The 19,357-nt window shown below is 36.6% G+C and overlaps 1 protein-coding gene across 5 annotated transcripts in view; it reads left to right on the top strand.

The window, feature by feature from the left end:
• IL18R1 (interleukin 18 receptor 1) overlaps positions 1-18,534 on the top strand; it is a 43,476-nt gene extending 24,942 nt beyond the window's left edge. The window contains exons 7-11 of one of the 5 annotated variants that reach the window (XM_053664678.1): positions 3,820-3,940; positions 6,568-6,707; positions 7,944-8,102; positions 12,737-12,904; positions 15,382-18,534. In XM_053664678.1, coding sequence (XP_053520653.1) covers positions 3,820-3,940; positions 6,568-6,707; positions 7,944-8,102; positions 12,737-12,904; positions 15,382-15,737 — 944 coding nt within the window. In that variant the 3' untranslated portion in view covers positions 15,738-18,534. Of the gene's footprint in view, positions 1-3,819; positions 3,941-6,567; positions 6,708-7,940; positions 8,103-12,736; positions 12,905-15,381 lie in introns of all 5 variants that reach the window. The other 4 variants (XM_053664679.1, XM_053664677.1, XM_037143401.2 and 1 more) reach the window with 4 other exon arrangements.
• Positions 18,535-19,357: the final 823 nt, after the last annotated feature.

Here is a 19,357-nt window from a genome sequence, read left to right on the forward strand (position 1 = left end):
TGTTCCTTATGTTACTCATCATTGATTTGATTCTCAGCTTCATCCACTCTACTGTTGTTTCCTTGTAAATTGTTGTTTATTTCAGTTAGTGTATCCTTCATTTCTGACTGGATTGTTTTTATGCTGTTAAGGTCCTCACTAAGTTCCTTGAGCATTCTTATAAGTGATGTTTTAAACTCTGCATCTGATAGATTGCTTATCTCCATTACATTTAGCTCTTCTTCTGGAGTTTTGATCTGTTCTTTCATTTGGGCCATGCTTCTTTGTCTCCTCATTTTGGCAGCCTCCCTGTGTTTGTTTCTATGTATTAGGTGGAACTTTTATGACTCCATGTCTTGGTAATATGGCCTATTGTAGTAGGTGCCCTGCAGGAAACAGTGGCACAGCCTCCCCTATCACCCAGCTGGGTACGTGAGGTGTGCCCTCTGTGTGAGCTGAGTACACACTCCTCTTGTAGTTGAGCCTTGCTTGCTATTGACAGATCAATGGGAGGGATTTACCCAGGCCAGTCAGCTACAAAGATTGTATGTTACCATTTACCAGTACCCTTTGCTCTCTGTGGAGGATCAGCTATGAAGGGACAGGGTGGTGGTGTTCCAACATGGTCTATAGCTGTCCATTGGTTGTGCTTGGCCTGTACCACGTAGGGCTTCCCAGGTGGTGCAAGCCAAAGTCATCCCCCACCTATGTTTTGTACAGGGGTACCTTGTCTGGCTATAAAGCAATCTGAGATGGCTGCTACTTCTGCTGGGCTTGGAGATTCCCTGGTAATGCCAGGCTGTGAACCTAGGCTGGCTGCTGCTAGTCTTGGGCCTGGGGATCACTGAAGCCAGCAGTTGACTGCTGGAGGGCATTTAGGAAGTTGTACAGCATGAACCAAGACCAGCCATTCATATGGAAAAGCAGTTTTAGTGGGCCCATAAGTTGGGTGGGGTGGAGTCTGTGGAGATCTCCAAAGCAGGTCAGTGTTAGCCAGATTGACGGAATCTCAGATAGGGCAGCATCTTTCCAGATCTGTGGCTTAGTGGCTCTGTAGTGGGATGGTTTAGAAAAGGGACAACAGTCTCTGCTCATCTTGATGCCAGGCACATGAGTATCTCCCAGTATGCTCGTTCCTTTCAAGCTGCTACCCCAGTGCTGAAGCTCAGAGGGAGTGAGTCTGCATGGGTGAGTCTGTGTGTGGGTGATTTAAGAGGAACTTCTTATGGTTCCAGAATTTTCTTCCACTGACTCAATCCCCACTGGGTTTTGCAGCCAGAAGTTATGGAGACTTATCTGCCTGGCACTGGAATCTGGGCTTGCGGTCCTGATGTGGGACTGGAGTTCTCACTCCTGAGATATCCCTCCCAAATTTTTATCCACCACATGTGGGTGTGGGGCCAGCCTGTTTTTTGCATATCAGCATCTCCTACCAGTGAGGGTGGATGTGGTTTATTTAATTCTGTAGTTGTCAGACTTCCATTCAACTTGATTTCTGATGGTTTTGAGTGGTTGTTCTGTATTTTACTTGTAATTTTGATGTGGTTGTGTGAAGAGGCAAGCCATGTCTGTGTATGCAGCCATCTTCACTGAAGTAAGTCTTTTTAAAAATCCAGTCTTTATAGTAGTGTTTAGCTCATTGACATTTGATGAGTTACTGATATAGCTGGTTTGAAGCCTCTCATCTTGCTACCTGTTTTCCTGTATCTCATTTGTTCCTTTAATTCCTCCTTTTTTTGTATTACTATTTTATTTCTTTAATCTGCTTTGTTTTCCTTTTAGCTCTTCCTTTTTGTATCCTTTATTAGTAATTCTCCTTGAGATTACAACATATATTCTTGTCTTACTACAATAAGACAGATGAACCTATTAGTAAACTTCACAAACATGAAAATCTTACAACAGTTTCATTCATCCTCCTACATCATGTTGTGCTATTATTTTATTGCTCTTCTGCATATGCTATAAAACTTATAAGACATTGGCATTATTATCATTATACACAACCAATTTTTATATGTACCCAAATATTAATATTTGTTCTTTCTTGTATTATTTATTTGTTTATGTATTTCCTTGCTTTCATCTGGGATAATTTTTCTTGAGTCTGAAAAATTCCCTTTGGTATTTCTTGTAGTGCAATTATATTGGCAGTTAATTCTTTCAGCTGTTGTTTATCTGGAAATATCTTTATTTGTCAGTTCTAAAGACTATTTTCAATAACTTTGATAAGTATATACAAGCACTTTTTACCCTGAGATTTAAAAATGCTGTGGTTTCCATAGTTTCTGTTGAAAAAGTAGCCTTTAGTAGTTGCTTCACTGATATCTTTTTCTTCTGGTTGCTTTCAAAACTTTTTATTCCTCTTCAATTTTGATGTGTTTAGGTATTATTTTCTCTCATTTATTCTACCTTGGGTTCCACGGGGCTTCTTGAGTCTGAGGGTGGATGCATTTAACCAGTTTTGAGGAAATGATTTGACATTATGTCTGCCTGTTTTTTCTTCCCCTTTCTTCTCTCTTCTTCTGGATCTCCAACTATATGAATTAAATATCACTATGTTCCACATATTTCTTATGCTCTGTTCTGTTTCTTTTTTAATTTTTTCCCTCTGCAGCTTATTTTTGGTCTCAGCCTGCAATAAAGCTAAAAAATTCTGCCTTCCTTTATGCCCAATCTTCTGTTAAAAAACATCAAGTTCTTAAATGTATGTTTATTTTTTAGTTAACAAATGTTCATTTGATTCTATTTAAACAGATGACTGTTCTTTGTGGAAAATGTTCATTTTTTCATCTATTTTCATTAACTTATTTATAATAGTTATTCCAAGCTCTTTATCTGCTAAATCAAATATCCAGATCATCTCTGAGTTTTACTATCTATTTTTGTATTGATTATTGTCTCTGTTTTTGTCTTTGCATATTTCTTAATTTTTTAATTGGTGCCAAGCTTCATGTAACTAAAATAACCAAAGTGATGAAATTTTTATTATACTTTAAAGAGTGTTTGTCTCTCCTTTGTTAGGCAAATAGTGTGAGGGGTAGATAATCCCAATCCATTTAGGAACAGCTAGGTAGTAGCCAGAATGCAGTTTGTTAGAATCAGTCCGCCTTCATCTCTGATAGCTGGAGGGAGACTTCAGTCCTGTGTTTATTGTAGGTCTTTTCCTCTAGTGGGTCTTACTCTCCTGAGTACCATGAAACTGTAGGAGAAAATTGTTAAGCCTTTTAGCAGTCTCCTATACTGTTCAAGTCCTTAGCAATATTCCTGCAAGCCCATGTAGCTCTCAACATTTCTACTTTATTTTCTTTTCAAGATCTCTGTGTTGCTCAAACCAAGTAAAATTCCTCCAGTGAGTAAAACAACTGCTTTCTCAGCTCATCCAGGAAGGCTTTATCCTAACTGCATTTCAGTTCAACTGTCTCTCTTTACTTTCCCTGAACTTTGATGTCTTTAATTTTTGCTAACCTAATTTAAATTTTGTGACTTATCCATTTTTGTTTTTCTAGAAGTTGCAGTGAGAGTATTGGTTTGACACAATCTGCTGAATTATATGTTGAAAAGAGAGTCTGTTGGCCACCCTGAGTTTTAATAATTTATTTAAATATGAACATTTGAAAAGAAGACAACTCATAGTTTGGTGATGCCTATAATTGATACCTGATTCCTCTGCTTTATAAAAATTTTAGTATTTAAAATAAAGCATATCTGTTGCCTTTCTGCAATGTAGCACTACATTAGCATTATATATTAGGTTAACATATATTGATTATATTAATTTAAACCATTCAAGAATCTGAGTTTCTAAAATCAGAACATTGGTTGTCCACTTTTACCTAGGAAAAGATGTACAGCTCAACTGCTCTGCTTTGCTGAATGAAAAGGATCTGATTTATTGGAACATCCAGAAAGAAAATGGAGAGAATCCTAATGTACATGAAGAGAAAGAAATAAGAATTAAGTATGTATATATAACATATCTATCGTAGTATATATAGATATTAGTGTATCATATATACCTGATATAAAAATATCCAGACTCCTGAAGAGCTATGGAATGTTTGGGATAAATGTAAATTATAATTATATTTTATGTTTTATACTTATAATTCCCATATTTAAGTTGATGGATTATGCAGAAATTCATTGCTGAGATCTAGAGAAAGAAAGTCAATGAGGCTCTTTAGCATCACCTTGCAAAAGCAGCTTTTGGTCAGCCAGGGTTGATGAAGAGATGGGGGATTGTACCTAAGCATCTTAAAAGGAGTAGTAACCTAGGCCACAGTTGTTTTGGATTTTGAAAATTCTGGTAAGTGCTTTATTTTTACTAATAAGCCATAATAAAGACCAGGTCAGGAGACCACAACATGTATAAGTTAATCTGGGCCCTTTGTATACAGTAGGCATCCCTACCTGTATTGCCCATGCATTACTGTGAGACCAGCTGGGGGACTATAAGTGCAGAATGATTCATCAGTACATTTCCCTGCAGGTACTTGGGTGCAACCAAGGCCAAAGGCAGGCTGTCTCCTGGTACCAGTCAAGATCTACATCCTTCCCTGACACACATATCATCATTCACGATAAGAAACTTGAGAAATAAGGAAATAGCCATTGAACACAGTAATGTGTGTGTTTTGTGAATTTTATTCAAGGGCAAAGGATACACATGTAGATACTAGTTCCTGCTGTTTAGAAATAGTTTGTAGTTTCTTTTTAGAACATTTTCTACAGTGGCTATCATTTTTAAAGTAATTAAAAGAGCATTGATAAATTTTATCAATTGTGAAAGGGTTTCCAGATATTGCCTCAAGCAAATGCTAACTTAAATTATCAGTCACCTGGAATGACATTGAGCATAGTAATTATTGCAATATCTTCTTGTCAGAATCCATTCATGGAAATTAGAAACACAATAAGAACAGGTAGAAAAAACAAACAGGACAATGATTAGATATAAATATCTAAGAGGCAATGTTGGTGCAAAATGTTCCAAATGACATATATTGATATTTAAATAACCTATATTCTTCCATTAAGGAATGATCAGACTTATTTTAAAAAACACACTAAGTCTGTGGTCATTTAAATGTTTCTGAATAACTTTGGGTCATTACTGTAATTATTGATATACTGATATACTCAGGTTCTAGTAAGCAGTGGTCCTAAGACTTCTATCACCTTAGTTGCACTTTTGAGTTTTTTTCTGCTTTTTTTTTAAAATTTAATTTATTTATCTTTAGAGGGGAAGGGAAGGAGAGAGGGAGAGAAACATCAATGTATGGTTGCCTTTCATGCATCCCCTGCTGGGAACTGGCCTGCAGGAAACCGGCCTGCAACCCGGGTATGTGCCCTGACTGGGAATCGAACCGCGATTGTCTGGTTCGCAGGCCCGCGCTCAGTCCACTGAGCTACACCAGCCAGGGCTTTTTCTGCTTTTTATACTTTGAAAAAATATTCTTCATCATCCTGTTGTCTGCTCTCAGTTCTTGTTGACACTTGTTTATAGGCTGCTCACCCAGGGGCAGGTGCGTGATAATCAGTGCTCAGTGAGTGCTGGTTCCAGCTGAATTGCGTGGCTATCCTGCTCTTGTATCTTCTCCTCAGAATCTGTCTTCCACTGGAGTTATGCATTTTTGAATTTCTGCCTTCTAGTGCTCTATTGTTAATTTTTGGAGAGGTAGAAAACTAACCTACCAAGCTTATTAAAAAATAAAGCCTAAACTAAGCTAAGGAAGTGAGGTGGTCTTTTTTACAGTTGGGAATACAAGGTTTTTGTTGTTTGGGCTTCTCAGTGGCCTTTTGTGCCTCACTTCTGGATTTTTCATTGATGTAAGATAGTTGATATTCTGTATTGATGATTTCTGTACAGAACAGTGTTCTAAAATGTGTTTGATATAGTTGGAGGCTATAGTGGGTATTGTGTCCCAGGTACCAGAGATGCCTGCTTCTAGGGATATCAAGTGATGACTTCATCTGGGAGTACTAGATGACCAAGGGCTGTCAGAACCTGTCACTGCAGGGGAAGCAGATATCATAAGCATTAGTCTTTTACTCAAGGACAAGAAAACTTGGATTCTTTAAGAAGAGAAAGAAAACTTCTCTTCTGCCAGGGGTTATCTCAGTCATTTTTTCACACTCACTGAGCAACTAACTTAATTAGTGTTCCTCATCTTCCTGGGGGGGATATCTGAGGATAATGTTGTTTTAAAACTTATTTTAAATGCTGAACAAAATAAAAGTGATCTTCAGTAATGCAAAAACTTGATATGAATCTGTATCTATGCTGAATAATTTGTAGTCTTGTATTTTTAATTTACCATAATTTCCATTCAAGCACTTTAATTCTAGGTAGTTCATAACCATCCCCAGATGGTTCAGAAGAGCTGTTTCCATTGGCCCCAATGCTTTGTGAAAGAGTGGGAGGTTCCCTGTGGTGATACTTTTAAAGTTCCCACCAGAAAGGAAGAATCTGATGAGTCACAAAGCTGCTGCCTTTGAGTACTTGCACATGTGAAATCTTCTCTCATGGATAATGTTGCTAGCAGTGAACAAAGCCTAGTGCTAAATTATGTTCCTCTCTTACAGGACTTCAGAAGGTAAATGGCATGCTTCAAAAATATTGAGAATTGAAAATATTAATGAAATAAATCTAAATTTTTTATACAATTGCACTGTGGCCAGCGAGGGTGACATAGACACCAAAAGCTTCATCTTGCTAAAAAAAGGTATCAGAAAGTTTTATTTTTGGAAGTCTGTTGAAATTTTGAATGTTGCTGCAGAGAGATTCCTCAAAGATCATCATGTCCTCACTTTATACACCTGAAACCAGGCTTCTGAGAGGTGAACACCTTGTGTGATAGGTGTTCAGGGCAGAACTGGTGCTCAGCCCATGCTAGAACCCCTTGTGCCCAGATTCCAAGCAGAGAATGACAACAGAAAATGTATTCTTTTGCCTTCAATAATATGCCAGTTCCTATGCAGAAACCAGGGCCAGAACAGGGAGGCAGGTGGAGTTTGGAGACAGATGTGCTGGTGTATGAGGGTAATGGGAGGCACTGAGGGCAGCACTAGCACAGCCAGACAATCAGAAGAAAGTGTGCAGTTCAGTGGAGGATAAGGCCAAAGATACTGTGAGTAATTACTACCTTCAGCCTACCTTAGCTGGGCACTGTGCACAGGAAGCCTTTGGGTGTGGCCATTCACTCAATAACAACTAACTGGGGCCTCCCTTCCTCAGGCGAGCCCCTGAACTTGGTAAGTGGAGAACTGATGGCCCTGATCAGAGGACTCTTAAAGTTTTTCAGTGTGCACCTGAGGGAGCTTTCCAAAGTCACCCACCCCCATCCTCCACCAAATAACATAACCAAGATCTTTTAGTGCAGTAGCTGCTTAGAAATGGCTGGGTCTGGACTAAAAAATCCATGCTTTCCTGTTATTAGTATTCATTCACTACTCATTGCTAGGCTAGGGCATCCACCCCTGAATATGCAGGGAAGGGCTAGCATCTGAGAAAGACAGACAGGTATACAGAGACAGAGAAACAGAGATGAAAGAGAGAAAGAGAGGGAGGGAGGGAGAGAGAAAGACGAGTGTATGTGTTAAGTGTTGGCCTTGATGAGAAGCTGAAGAAGTGACTTGACTTTGGGTGATGAATACACAATACAGTGTACAGATGATGTAGTATAGATTTGTGCACCCAAAACCTATATAATTTTATTAACCAAAGACACCCCAGTAAGTTTAATAAAAGAAAAAAATTAAATATAAAATGGGAGTAGAAAGATCATTGCTCCAAAATAAAGGCAGGAATGTAGAATAACTCAATGAAACATGTTGGGTAGACAACATGGGATTAGTGGATTAGTATTAACGGTAAAAACTGACATTTGCAGCATAATGGTGAAATATAATGATAAAACTTATTTGATTAATTATTCTTATTTCATTTTTCTTTCTAGCAGAACTGGTGGATATTCCAGGCCATGTCTTCACTAGAGGAATAATCATAGCTATTTTGATCTCGGGGGTAGCCATGTGCCTAATGATTGTGGCTGTCATTTATAGAGTTGACTTGGTTCTATTTTATAGAGATTTCATGGGAAGAGATGAAACATTAACAGGTAACAAATATCATAATGTTGGGATTTCTTTTCCTATGGTTTCATTAGGAAACCTAATAAAGAAACATTAAACTTCATTTTTTGATTATATTGTTGACCTAATATGTGTTAGAGGTTTTCCATAGGAAAAATTGCTCTGAACATATAATCCATTATGGATGTTGTCTGTGCCATCTTTTTTTGTGTGCTTACTTCTATGCTGCCAAAAATTGTTCTCTGAATGTCTCATGTATTATGTCATGTCCTACTAAATGCTGTATGAGATGCTTGATCCCAGGAACTCAGCGTCATTGTTCACACACCATCTGGGCACCTTATACAGTGGGTTCACTCAATAAAGATAATTTAAATTGAATTAAATTGTATTATGGTTCATTATTTTAATCTGGCAAACGAGGTTGTATGATGTACCTTAAGGAACCCTGAACTAGAAGCCAAATGACCTGGGTTCTAGTCTACTAGATCTGCCTGTTGCCTACTACTCTCGGATCTGGTGAGTCTGTTTCAGTTCCTCTGTCTTTCAAAGGTTCAATATAATTACTGAGTTAAAAAAATCAATCTAATCCACTGTACTTGCTTTTGTTTTTTTGCATGTGCACATGCATTTGTGTACGTGTGTGTAGGACACACATATTTCAAAGCACAAAGAGTCTAAGAAATTATACAGTAGAAAGTTTCCTACCAGCCTACCCATGTCTGTGTTTCCCACATCATCCCCTGGCAGTACATCCAAACAAATATGAATGTTACCCCCCTTTTGTTTAAAACACAAGTCTTGTTGTATAATGCACACTATTCTGAACTTTGCTTTACTATACCTTGGATAATCTGCTATAATGAGAGTTTATAAAATCTCTCATTTTTCTTTACAGTTTTATTTCTTTGGATAAAATCCTACAGAGTTTTATTTCTATGGATATACCACTGTTTATTTAGTTACTTTTTGATGGACATTTGGGTTGTATTACAACATTTTGTTATTACAGAAATGATGTGATGAATATCTTTGTACAGTCATTATTCCATATGTACACAATATAATTGAAGGAAAAATTCTCCAAAGTAAAATTGTTGGACACGCCAAGCATAGATGTAGTTGTTATTTTGAAAGATAGTGCCCATTTTCCCTCCACAGGCCTGTACTGCCTACCACCCTCAAATGATGGGAGTAACTTTTCCCCAGAGCCTTTACATTTTAAGAACATTAGCCTATTGTCTATAATATGAGATGCCAATATTGTTTCCCAGTTGTAATTTGTCATTTGACTTTGTTTATGTCACTCATTCTCTAATACAATCAAATTCATTCTTTCCTTTATGGTTTCTGGCTTTGTGGTCATAAGCAGGAAGGCCCTCCTAACCTCAAGTTATAAATAAATTCTTACATCTTACATGTTTGAGACCTTTTCCAGATTCATTTTCACATTTACAACTTTTAATTTACTAATATAAAATGAGCAAAATTAGTTAATTTGGATTTGAGCCTGCACATGTGTTTGATTTTGCCAAGGAGAGAAGCTCCGACAAACTGAGGGGTTTGTTTTTATTTTATTACCAGGTTTCTACTTGCATAGATACGTGCATGTCTCAGAATAGGGGTTAGCTAATGTCTCTTTCTGATTTTCAACTAAGATTTTGTTTATCCTTGTAGTTGTGTTTGGCCCAATTCACAGATAATTTTTTTAAATTTACATGTCTTAGCTCTCAATGTGGCTGTGCATAGAAACATTTAGAGATGTTCTCCACAGCAGCTGTACTTAGATTGTGGCCCATGGACAGAAATCATTTGTAAGCCCTGGCTGGTGTAGCTCAGTGTATTGAGCATGGGCTGCAAACCAAAGGCTCGCAAGTTCAAATCCCAGTCAGGGCACATGCATGGGTTACAGGCCAGGTCCCCACTGGGGGCCATGTGAAAGGCAACAGCACATTGATGTTTCTCTCTTTCTCCCTCCATTCTCCTCTCTAAAAATAAATTTTAAAATATTTTAAAAATGTATTAGAAAAGAAATCATTTGTGAAAAAGTAAAAATGAAGATAGAACTACAAAAATTAAACTTTTACATTATAACAATTTTATATTGCTGCATTATCCAACAATGTGTTCAGTTATTGGTTTATGAAGGGTTGGAAATGAAAAAAATCAATCAACCAAAAAAACTAAAACTAACTTAAAACTTCTCTATTTGACACAGATTTGAGAAGCACTAGTCTGAATGACTCTTTGTAGTCCCAAATATCTGTTCACATGTTGGTTTTATTTATACAGAACCAAGGAAAAATTATCAGCATTCAAATTACTTTTGTACACTGTGTCAGTTATTAAAGCCAGCAAAGAGTCCATTAATTGGGTTGAAAAATAAATTATAATATAAATTAGCCTATTTGCTAAACCAAGAAAAGAACTGCTTGAGAAAATAAATTTAAAAGCTAATCAATAGTTGAAAAACTATTGTTTCATGGGTAAGAGTAAAACTGTATCGTATCTACATCACAATATAAATTAGACTGAATTATCTTTCTAATGTATTACAATTAGTTAAATCTGATTATGAAAAAAATGCCTTTCTATAAGTTTCCTAATTTTTTTTACATCTTGATGCCAGTTTTAATCACTGAAATAATGATTGTATTAATGAAAGCACTCACTCTTATATTAATAAGTAGCTGTATTTCACCGCAATCTAATAGAACTTTCCAGGGGACCTGCTTACTGATTATGTTAAGAACTGGCTCTATTTTTGCCAACTTTAAACCTATCTTTGATATGCATATTAATTCTGCACTTTCACCCAAGTGCCCTGTCATTCACATGCATGCAATTCTGTAAAGCAATTGTTTTAAATCAGCAATAGGTTCTGACTCAAACTGTTGAATGAGAGTGCTACAAGTAGAACTGAAGAAGCTTTTGCCAGAAATAGTGTTGTTATGTGAGCCTGGACTCTGTTAAAAGAAATTGAGCCAGATTTTGAGTGTAAATGATGTGGCACCACAACGAATGTGGATCTAGAATGGTTTCGTCCCATTCAATTTTAATAAAAGTTCCAATAATATTTAGTCTTCAACTCAATATCAAATATGTTAATCCCAATAATGGACCCAATCATAAATCTAACTCCTCTATCATCTAACCAGTTGCTGTGGGATATAGATAAAGCATTCCCTCTACCACTTCCTCTTCTTTCTCTACTGTCCCAATTAGCATATATCACATTATTTAAAACCTGACTCAAAATTTTCTTCTTTTAGAAAGCATATGCAAGATCACTCCTTATTCTCCGACCATATTATTTGGTTTGTTCGAGCTTGTGTTACATTCTCTTTTGTCTGCCAATGTGTTATTTTTAAACTTTTCAAATTGTTGCATTTGTGTGTTATCTCTTCTCAGATATATTGGATGAAAGTAGAAGAAAAAATGCATGTGATTATTTAATAACCCAGTTAGTAGAATCCCTTTGTTACTTAGGCAACGCATTACAATTGAATTTGTGCCTTTAGCCATTTGGATACTAAATACTGCTTCATTATTAGGAGTAAAATAGGGGAAGATGCTATCATCAGTGAAAACCTTTCAATAGATTAGAATTCATTGTATTTGTATTTATTATATAAATATAAATAATATTTTAAAACATCATAGCATGTGTTTTATAGCATATTGTTTCAATTCCCTCTTGTTACTTCCCACTCTCCAGTGTAAGCACTCAACTTTGTTGGTGTTATTTTTTCTTAATTTAAGTTTCATTTTCACTTACAGTTTACATTCAGTATTATTTTCTAACAGTTTCGAGTATACAGCATAGTAATTAGACAATCATATGCTCATATACTTTACAAAGTGTTCCCCCTAATACTTCAAGTACTAACATATCGTCATAAATAGTTGTTATAATATTATTGACTATGTTTCCTATGCTGTACTTTACATCCCTGTGACTATTTCATATCTACCAATTTTATCAGCATTTTTGAGGGGTTCACTTTGAGGGTAAACACTGAGCTGATGGTAGAATTAAATGATATAAGTCAAATAAGCCAAGATGAAATTTGCTTTCCAATGCTGGAACAAGGACATATTTGGGTTACTTCTTCCTCTATTATCTTCTAATTCCTTTATTTCTCTAATCTGTGACTTACATTTCTTTCTTTTTTTCTTTGGTGTCAATCAGTAGGAGTCTTGATGTACATGCTTAAAAGTAAAAACATTTGATAATTCATTGCTCAACTAGTATACAAGGTTTGAGGATGCTATGTTTGTCTTTAATAATAATTTAAGTTATTTCTTGTTTTTGACATTTAACAATTCAGAGATAAAGAATTATGCATAAAGAAGAATCATGGAAGCAAATAATATTTGAGTAAACTTGGGAATTACCTAAACATTGTTTTGTTCTTCAATTTGTTTTTTATCAAAAGTATTTTCTTTATTTTTTCAACAGCTTCATTGAAGTATAATTAATATACAAAGAACTGCATGTATTTAATGTGTACAGTTTGATGAGTGTGGCCACGCAGATGCTATATTTAACTTTTATTTTTCAATATTTCCATTCCCATTTTTCATGACTTTCACTCAAATTTAAACTTAAACTTTCATTTACATACCAATTAAAGGAATAATATGCCTTTCCTCCTAGATGGAAAGACATATGATGCTTTTGTGTCTTACCTAAAAGAGTGTCAACCTGAGAATGGAGAGGAACACACCTTCGCTGTGGAGATTCTTCCTAGGGTGTTGGAGAAACATTTTGGGTATAAATTATGCATATTTGAAAGGGATGTAGTGCCCGGCAGAGGTAAGAAAGGTAAAGCCAAATAGAAAACTGGTGGAGATACTTTCTTTTCATAAGATGAATAGCTTAGCCTAACCCTGTTTGGCTTAAAAGCAATTAAAAATGACCTCCTGGCCAGAAATCACCAGCTAAATCAGTGTAGTGATTAGTGAGAAAACAAATTGGCTGCACTGCTCTCGTTAATGGCCCCTTTAGGACCCTGTCTCTTCACTGCACTTCCCAGTTTTCTAAAATTTTAGAACCAGCTCCAGAACTGGCATAATTGTGAAGCATTTATTTAGAAATGCTCTGTAGTAGTTAAGGACACCTGTTTTGATGATATTTTATGCTGCAGAACCAGACCCTCATTTAATACATGATCCTTTAAACACAGAAAAATGCCTGCTCTTTATTGTGCTGAAATTGGTGGGAAAACTAGAGTAAGAAATAGAAAAATTGGAAAAAAATAAAAGGAGATTAGTGTTTTATATATTTTAGTTATGGAAGTCAATTTTAAATTAATATATAAATACAAGTGGCCATAACACATATCTTGCATCAAAGTACAGTGAAAGTCAAAGATATTTAGTAACATGTCCATGTTTTCTCTAAAGTCTTTAATAGCAAACATTTGAAAGCTGGTGTCATGAGTGCTGATATGTTACAAATGATGTAATGGCTTCATTGGTAACATACTTTATTAATTTATCCAACATTTACTGAGTTTATCCTTGTGCCAAATTCTTAACAAGGCATTGAAGATGTGGCAGTAAGTAAGAAATGATTGTGCCTTTTCCCACATTAAATAAGAAATGATTGTGCCTTTGACATTAAAAATGTCAAAATTTTAAAATTTGGACGTTCTTTTTATTTTGTTGCTGTTCAAGTCCAGTTGTCTCCATTTTCACCCCACCAGAGTACCCTGCCCCATCCTTCCCCACCACCCACCTTTGAACTACCCTGTTTGGCTTTATTCATGTTCCTTGATGGGTCTTCCCCTATTTTCCCCCATTATCCCTCTTCACTTACCCTTCTGGTTGCTGTCAGTTCATTCTTTATTTCAGTATTTCTGGTTATATTTTGTTTGCTTGTTTGTTTTGTTGATTAGGTTTCACTTATAAGTGAAATCATATGGTATTTGTCTTTCACTGTCTGGCTTATTTCTCTTAGGCTAATGCTCTCCAGTTCCACCCATGCTGTCATGAAGTGTCTTCTTTCTTTCTGCTGTGTAGAATTCCATTGTGTAAATGTACCACAGTTTTTTTGGATCCACTCATTTACTGATGGGCACTTAAGTTGCTTCTAGCACTTGGCTATTGTAAATTGTGTCTCTATGAACACTGGAGTGCATAGGTTCTTTTGGATTGGTGTTTCTAGGATTCTAAGTGTATAATCCCAGTAGTGGTATTGCTTTGTCCAAAGGCAGGTCCATTTTTAGTTCTAAGGAAATTCCATACCGTTTTCCACAGTGGCTGCACCAGTCTGCATTACCACCAATCATATAAATTAGAAAGGAAAATATTACAAATTAGAGAAAATATAGTACTGTTTAATTATTAAAAATTCTCAAAAAATAATATGCCAAATTGTCAGATACTTATAACACTGTGATATTTTTGTCAACTCTTTCTAAGAATTTAGGAATTATTATTGTTTGCCTTTATATCAGTTTTAATATTTTACCATTATTTTCTAGTAGTGATTTTGAAAAACAGATTTCTTCTTATTAAAAAAAATGTTTGTTCTCAGTTGGAATATGTTTTGGTTGAAAATCTCTATACGAAAAGGGATAAAGGTCTAGAACAGAGGTTGACAATCTGCTACCCATGGGTCTCCAGGGACCTGTTCCCCTCACTGAAACTCAGTCATAAGCATTTGATTACTTGTTGTCTGTGGCTGCTTTTTAAATTACAATAGCACAGGCGAGTTGTGGCTAAAGCTATATCACCTGCAAAGCCTAAAATATTTACTTTGGGGCCCTTTACAGAAAAAGTTTGTCAGCTTCTGGTCTAAAATAATGGCATTTTTATTTTTAAATTTCTATTTTAGCATGCTCCCTCATACATGTGGAAAGGCAAGACAGTGTAATAGTTAGAAATAAGTACTACAAAACAAGACCATGTGGGTTCAGATTCTGGTTCTGCCATTTACTAGCTATGTGACTCTGGGATAGTTACTTAACTACTGTGTGCTTTGACTTCTTCCTCTGTAAAAATGGGGGTGATACTTTCTTTATAGGGTAAATATGATAATTAGATGAGTTAATATACACAAAACATTTAGTAAGGGGTGTGGCACAGAGTAAGTACTAAGTAAGTTTTCATTGTTATTGTTACCTAGATAATTGCTTTTAATAGTCATATCAAATTGAGAATAAATGGTTTGTATTAAAGAAAAACTTGTGAACTTTAGAGATAAATAATACAAAATTAGACTGTGCAAAATGATTTCTATTTCATGTTCACCCTTTCAGTTCTCTTAAATTAATATTTCACATCTTGCATTTTCAGCTGTTGTTGATGAAATCCACTCCTTGATAGAGCAAAGCCGAAGACTAATCATTGTCCTGAGTAAAAGTTACATGTCTAGTGAAGTCAGATATGAACTTGAAAGTGGACTCCATGAGGCACTGGTGGAAAGGAAAATTAAAATAATCTTAATTGAATTTACACCCATCAGTGACTTCACATTCTTACCCCAATCACTAAAACTTTTGAAATCTCACAGAGTTCTGAAGTGGAAAGCTGATAAATCTCTGTCTTATAACTCAAGGTTCTGGAAAAATCTTCTTTATCTGATGCCTGCTAAAACAGTCAAGCCATGGAGAGATGAATCTGAAGTCTTCCCCATGCTTTCACAGTCCTGATCTTCAGAAAAGCTGAATGTAATAAAGAACTCCTGATACTCTGGAGGACTGAGTTGATGAGTCTGTTCATAACCAAGGACATTTTTCAAAATATTGAACTCTATGAAAATCCTACTCATAGTTTGAAGATGGAATGTTGTTAGATTGCCAGGGATAATACTGAACATTGAGCTGTGGTTGTGTGGTTCTGGAACACCCTGGTGTTGGGAACCGCCCTGCCTGGTTTCAGGAGCTATAAACCCTCCATGGCTAAGGCTGAGTGAGCGACCTTCAGACCATAAGGTACTAAAGAGGCAAAGCTTATCTCCCTGGCAGGAATGCCGCTTCTGCTCCTTCATCCATAACTGGCCTCCCATGCTTGATCAGTTAGCCAATGACAAGTAAGATTTCCCAAGGGGGGAACCACCTAAGACAGGCATGATCACACGGAGGCCCCAGAGAAGGACTTGGGGGGCTATGGAGAAAGAGGGTGATGGACCCTCGCTGCCTGGCTTTGATGAAGCCTGAGTCAGTCTGTCTGTGAGAAGTCTCTGAGAATTCTTTGGCTATCTGCCCCCTCTGACTGACTTAAGCCTGAAAACAATGACTGAGGACGGTGCAGCCCTGTGCTGGAAAGGGCAGGCTCCCTGGGTGATGAGGCCTGAGAAAGGATATGTAAAATCCTGTGAAGCCTGCTTTGCTAAGAATGCTCTTAGTTAAATGATAAAGGCCTAGGCAGAAAATGAGTTTGTTTTCCCAAAGTTTTGTAGCCTTTTAGCTGATAGACCCCAGCTTAGAAGAAGCCCTAACAGTTCTTTGTATGCTATCTACTGTTTACTGCCTGACAATGATTAATAAGCTGTACCTGTAGTCCTGTGCAAAAAAAACAATAAAAGCCTGTCTAGGCAAGGGTTGGCATGCTCCCCCCTTGAGGGAGTAGCTGTGTCATCCTTTTCCTCCACAGGACTCAGTAGTCCATGTAAATTTGTCTTGATTTTGCATCCATAATGCCGCGGGCACTGCAGGCCAGTGCATGCATCACCCTGGAATTTAAAAGAACAAGAGTGTCCTGTTTTTCCCTCTTCTCTAACTGAGTGTTGAGGCTGGGAATTGTGCAAAAAAACCTATGTCTCACAAAAGGGCACATCTTTAAGATGCTAACAGTTGAACTACAGAATTTTAAATTTATGAAGTGGAATTTTCTGTGAGCCAGCAGGTGAAATAGTAACTGGAATGGTGCTGTCACCATCACTCTATAGCTACCTAGCTCTAAACATTGTGGGCAGTCCCTGGGATGTGGGGGATTGCTGGTAGGGCTGTGTGCAGAGTAGGGGAGTAATATTTGAACCTGCTATAATAGGGCCAAGGCCTCAGGATGTGTTCAGTGTATGTCTACCACAGTGACAGGTATGGTTCTTGAAACTCAACTGAGGCACTGCACAGGGCATGCTTACTTAAGTCTGTTTGTGGGAACTTCTTTTTTTTTTTTAATTAAAAAAATTTTAAAGATTTTATTTATTTATCTTTAGAGGGGAAGGGAAGGAGAGAAGGAGAGAAACACCAATGTATGGTTGCCTTTCGTGCATCCCCTGCTGGGAAGTGGCCTGCAGGGAACCGGCCTGCAACCCAGGCATGTGCCCTGACTGGGAATCAAAACTCGATTGTCTGATTCGCAGGCTCAATCCACTGAGCTACACCAGCCAGGGCTGTTTGTGGGAGCTTCTTAAAAGTGACCTGTAACAATCTTTTATCTTTCATGAGAAATACAAATTTTAATTCAAATGATTTTCCAGGTCTTTCAAAAGTGGTCAAAAACATTTGTGTTGACTTTATATAAATGTTCATAAACAGGATGGTTGCCAGATCATATTAGCCATAAACCAACAAAAAATTATAGTTATCTGCTTTAGTTTTAAAAATTCATGCCTTTAAAATGCCTGTAGGGTGGATGCAGCATAGCATGATGACTTTATGTGTGAGCTGTACAGCCAAAATTCTTGAGTTCAAATCTTGGGTTTACTTCTTTCTTCTGTGACCTCTGGAACATTTTCTAAGGGATCTGTACCTCAGTTTTCTCAATGGCAAATTAGAATTTATAATAATTATACCTACTTCAAAGGGGGACTAAATGAATAAAGCACCTGTGACAGTTCTTGGCTCAGACTTAATATTCTTTAACTGTTGTCATTACCACTTTTGTTATCATTAATATTACTTAGATAAAATTTTTAGCAGTGGAGTAAAATAGATTCCAGAAAGCAGGAAAGCAAAGAGATATGGAGAAGAAGGCAGTTATGTCTCAGGACATTAATTGTATATGGAGAGAAGTGTATAGGAAAGGTATACCAAGAGGAAGGATATTTCTTCATTGGACATGAGCAATTTTTGACAGTGGAAGACATATATCTGTCTCACTAAAGTGAGCCTACCACTGTGATCCTAGCCTTCTTGATAGCCTCAGCAATGATGTCTATGCAGGACAATCACTGAGTGAGTGACAAGGATCAGCCTTAAAGAGAAAGGAAAGTGCTGGTTAAGTTTGGAAGGCTGGGTAGAGCATATCCATGCAGCGTGGATGTTCCAAAAAAGCTTAGAGAGAGACTGTTCAAAACAGCTGTAATATATTGCTGAAAATTAAGGAATAATGATATTTTCATGAGATTTCAGTGCCAGAAAATGATTTAATTTTTGTAGAGCTTCCAATTCTGTGCTCTAGTTGTATACTAGAAAAAGTAAAAGAATTAAATTGCTAACATGTTTTATATGTGAAAATATATGATCAGGAGAAAGTTTATTTGCTGTCATCATAGTCTCTACTACAGAGAATAACTATGCTATTCTCTTGTACTAAGCATGCTTTAAAATATAATAAGTGTATTTTTATGAAATGTGCTAAATGTATATATTAAATACATGCTTTAAGATATATCAATGAACTATTGGTCTAGTGACTTCAGTTTTGAAATGTCTAATGTCTATTTCATTTTAAGATTCTAATCTCATGCTCAATGTAAATTCTCATCCCTTTTAATAAGATATGAATCATCCAACCTCTATTTTCCTTAATGTCAGATTACTTTGTGCCTACCTTCTTCATTTTATCTTTCATTCTGAAGCAAAAGAATTCCCTTCCCTTTCTTACAAGACCACTCAATACTCAGCACAAATACTAGGTTTTCATATGCCAGTTAACTTTTATTGATGGAATGAAATTATTCTCTTTTATGGCTTCAGATGTCCTTAAACTGTGGAATCCATTTGAGAGAATCAGTGAATATCAACTCTCTAAATGTGTGAAGAAGTACCTCATGTACCTCATGTATATCTATTATATACTGGAAGCATTTGTTAAATTAAAGTTATATACTCTCTTAATGCAGAGAGAGATCTTATTGCCCACATATTCCAAACCCAGGATCTTGAGACACAGTAAGTCCAGGGACTTGAATCAGATTGCCTAACTTGCTAGTGTGACAAAGCTGGGGCAGAAATATATAATGTGTTCTGTCTTTGTAATTTCCTATTGAACTGTGAGACTTCAGGTAAGGTTTTGGAGGCTGTGAGCCCTTTCCTGGGGAGACACCTTATTCTAGAATTGTCTAGTCCAGCGTCATGTAGAGAGGATGCAGGACTGCCTAGGC

This window comes from Artibeus jamaicensis, unplaced genomic scaffold (assembly GCF_021234435.1).
Source record: "Artibeus jamaicensis isolate MK-2021 breed Jamaican fruit bat unplaced genomic scaffold, CSHL_Jam_final contig_384, whole genome shotgun sequence".
NCBI lineage: Eukaryota > Metazoa > Chordata > Mammalia > Chiroptera > Phyllostomidae > Artibeus > Artibeus jamaicensis.